The sequence below is a fragment of the Monoraphidium neglectum genome (assembly GCF_000611645.1).
Source record: "Monoraphidium neglectum strain SAG 48.87 unplaced genomic scaffold scaffold05058, whole genome shotgun sequence".
Taxonomy (NCBI): domain Eukaryota; kingdom Viridiplantae; phylum Chlorophyta; class Chlorophyceae; order Sphaeropleales; family Selenastraceae; genus Monoraphidium; species Monoraphidium neglectum.
The window spans coordinates 1-3,635 of NW_014008572.1; the positions used below are offsets into that span (position 1 = coordinate 1).

The 3,635-nt window shown below is 66.6% G+C and overlaps 2 protein-coding genes across 2 annotated transcripts; both read right to left on the minus strand.

Moving 5' to 3' along the window:
* Positions 1-139: 139 nt before the first annotated feature.
* On the minus strand, positions 140-2,474 carry MNEG_15132 (hypothetical protein; the record flags this gene model as incomplete). Its single annotated transcript, XM_014036396.1, has 6 exons — positions 140-597; positions 826-1,047; positions 1,423-1,681; positions 1,866-1,936; positions 2,128-2,256; positions 2,441-2,474. 6 exons carry the CDS (start codon positions 2,472-2,474, stop codon positions 140-142), a joined length of 1,173 nt encoding a protein of 390 aa, XP_013891850.1.
* A 148-nt stretch (positions 2,475-2,622) lies between these two features.
* Positions 2,623-3,165, minus strand: MNEG_15133 (hypothetical protein; the record flags this gene model as incomplete). Its single annotated transcript, XM_014036397.1, has 2 exons — positions 2,623-2,996; positions 3,162-3,165. 2 exons carry the CDS (start codon positions 3,163-3,165, stop codon positions 2,623-2,625), a joined length of 378 nt encoding a protein of 125 aa, XP_013891851.1.
* Between the last annotated feature and the right edge of the window lie 470 nt (positions 3,166-3,635).

Genomic DNA, 3,635 nt, shown 5'->3' on the forward strand with positions numbered 1-3,635 from the left:
GGGTTGGATCGATTGTAGACGGGAGGGATGGTGGGGAGGGCCGCGGGCCGTGCGCGGGAGCGAGGATGGCGGCGCATGCCGAGCGAGTCGTGGGGCATCACCATGCTACCTGCAGACAAAGCCGAACATGTGAGGGGATCTACAACATACACAACAGCATCGCTGGCGCCGGACGCGCCTGGATGCAGAAGAGCAGGAGCTCTCCCACCGCAAACAGCGCGATGAACAGGTAGAAGCTGCGCGTCGCCAGGAAGGCCAGCAGGCACATCGCCAGGCCGCCCCAGTTGGCCAGCACGCAGATCAGGTTGGCGTTGCGCAGCGTCGACCCCATCCAGTCCAGGAGCGCGCCGCCGCCCAGCCCGCCGATGACGCCGGTGACCACGGTGACGCCGCCAAAGATGAGATCTGCCGAGGTGCCCTTGAGATCGTAGATCTCCTTGCCGGCTTTGGGGCCCCAGAACGCGAAGACGCCGATGACGGCGGCGTAGCAGGTGTAACCGGCCACCATCAGCACCCACACCGGGTGCTTGAAGATGCGCGCGGTGTCGACGAAGAACTCCTTAGTCACGTCCTTCACGCCCTTGGGGCGGTGGGGGTCTGTGGAAAGGGGTTTTGGGGGGGTTTTAAGTGGGTTGGACCGGTGAGAAACCCGCAGCGATGAGTGCCCGATGGAAGCGGCGCAAGCGGAACACATTAGGCGGTTGAGCAGCGCCATTAAGCATGAGGGCCCAATGGAGGCTATGAGATTGGGTGCGCCGGGGCAGGGCGGCCCCTCGGACCGCTCCAGGAGACACAAAGCGCCAGGCAGCGCAGCACGGCGCGCACCCGGCCCGGCGTCGTGCGAGCCGTGCAGGTGCAGCGGCGTCGAGAGGAACATGAGCGCCACAAACGGCACCATCACGCCGGCCGCGATGTAGAAGGCGGCGCGCCAGCCCAGCGCCGCGGCGACGAGGCCGCCGTAGACGTATCCAAGGGCGTAGCCGGCCGGGATGCACATGTAGAAGAAGGCGAACCACTTGGCCTTCTTCTCGGGGGGCGCGTAGTCGTCTGCGGGGCGGTGCGGGGCGAGCGCGGGGGCGCAGCAAGGCACCGTGGTGATGGGCTGGAGGGGGCTGATTGGTGGCATCAGCAGCTTGAGGTCATTCAAACGGCCCCTATGAAGATGTGTGCGCAGACCTCGCGTGTGCTGGCCAGCACTCGCGCAATCAGGCGCCCACAAGCAGCCTGCCGTGTACGTACATACATAAGCACGCACGTGCCACGCGTCCGCATGCGTGCATACGCACATCCACAGACCCCCACAAGCACAACCAAGCAAGTACGCGTGCATTCATGCATGCACGCATGCACGCGCATACGCGCATGCACTGACACACACACGCACACATACACGCACACCCACACAACACTGCGGTGCCTCACCAATGAACGGCGACGCCAGCGCCACGAACGACGCCTCCCCGACACCGACAAACATGCGGCACGCAAACAGGGACCCGAAGTTGAAGGACAGCCCGCAGCCCGCCACGGCGAGGACCCAGGTGCCCATGCCGATGCCGATCAGCCGGAACGCGCTGCAGTGCTTGCAGGCCTCCGAAAATATCGGGGATGCTATGAGGAGGCCGATCAGGAAGCCGGTTGCCAGCAGGCCGTCCTCTGCGTTGCTCAGATTGAAGTCGCCCTGGGGGCCAGGAAGCCAAGGGAGGGGTGTGCGGCAGTCAGGCTACGGGGTCAGAGCACGCGAGCCGCTTGCCTTCTCCTCAGTCGCGCGTGCCGCGGGACGGCCGCCCCAAGGGCAGGCAGTGCTGGGGCCTCGGAGTGCGGGTTCGAGGCGTCCGACGCGGGGGGTTTGGCGCCAGCCGCACCTGGATGCCGCTGCCTTTGGGGTCCTCTGCGGTGCGCGGGGACCCGTTCACGCCGTTGCTGGCGATGACGCCTGCGGCGCAGGCGGGGTGCCAGGCCGGGTTGGCGCAGCGGGTGGGCCAGCAACAGGGTGCAGCACGGGGGTCAACCGGGCGCGCCGGCGAGCGCGCCTTGCAGTGCGCTTGTGTGACGCTCGAGCCGACATTGCTCAGTAAGCAGGCGCGCCCCAAGTGCAATGTAATAAGCGGCCTGCCGCTGTCTCACCCCTGTCGAGGTACACCATCACATTTGCGAAGCAAAAGATCAGCAGCAGGCGCAGCGGCGTGAACCACCGCGGCTTTGGCAGCGGCACCGCCTCTGCGCTGGACGGCTCTGACGCCGCTTCGTCTGGTGCTGCGTGGCGGATGGCGGGTCGCAAGGGCGAGCAGGGGGCTTGGCGTGCGGCCGAGAGTGGGGGCAGGGCTGTCGCGGGGCGGCCCGAGCCGCTGCGTAGCTGCGCCCATCACCTCCACCCGTGCCAGGGGGCCCAGCGCGCCCGGCTTGCTAGATCCTCGCATATAAGCGTATTCATACACACCGTCGGCCCCATTGTAAGCGGCTGTAGTCGCCATGCAATGCTCGCTGAAAGGACTTGCTGAAGCGGTTGGCACGGCTGTAAATGCGGAAGGCCTGATCTATTCTGAAATTCGCGTGCTATAGTATGCAACAATTACAGGCGGCGGCAAGACGCAACCCGTCGCCGTGTGTGGCGCCAATCGGTCAGGCGTCACCGCTGCTGGTGCCGCTAGAGCCCTCGGAGCCCGAATCGCTGAGCGAGCCGCCGCTGCCGCTACGCCGCCGCTTTTTGCCGTTGCTGCTGCGTCGTCGCCCCTCCTTGCGCCGGCCGCTGCCCTTCTCCTTCCCCTCGCGCCGCCGCTTCTTGTCCTTGCTGCTGCCCTTCTCCTTGCGGTCCTTTTTGCTTCTCTCCTTTTTCCGTTTCTTGTCCTTCCCCTTCTTCTTCAGCGCCGCCAGCGCATCAAGGATTTCCTGCCGCCGCTGCTGCTCAGGCGTCGCCGCCGCTGCCGCCGCCCCGAACGCGGCCGCGCCCGGGCCGGCAGTGCGCTCCTTGCCGCGCATGAGCGCCTCTGCCAGGCCTGCGGATGGCATGTGTTTGGGGTGCGACGGTTTTGGGGTTGCCGGGCGTGTGCATCCGGAACACGCACAGGCCGCTCCATTGGCATGCGGCGAGCAATGATATGCTGCAAACCCTGGCGCATCCGCAGGGTTGTAAGGTTGGGCTGCTGGGACGGCCAACTCACTCATGCCAGTCGGGCGTACTGCTCTCCCCTCAGGCGGGACACACTCGCACCTTGGGCTTCAGCATGCACGCTGCTTGGTGGCCGCACACCATTGGTTCCAGGCTGGCCCCAGGGCTGCTGCTGCTGCTGCTGCTCAATTCCCCGCTGGAGCTGCTTGTTCCGCTCTTCTCGCTGCTGTTCGTGCTGTTGCTGCTGCTGCTGTTCTTGTTGCTGTTCTTGTTGCTGCTGCTGCTGCTGCTGCTGCTGGTCGTCCTCGTCCTCCTCGTCCTCACTTGACTCCGCCTCAAAGATCGCCTTGAACAGGTCAAGCGGCCGCTCAGGCTCCGCCGCGCCCTCCTCCGCCCCGCCCCCCAACGCAACCGCAGCAGCCTCTTCGGCCGTCGCCGCGGCAGCAGCCGCCGCGGCTGCCGCCGCCGCCGCCGCGGCGTCGCCGCCGGGTGCCGCTGCGGCTGCGGCGGCGCGTGCTGCGGCGGC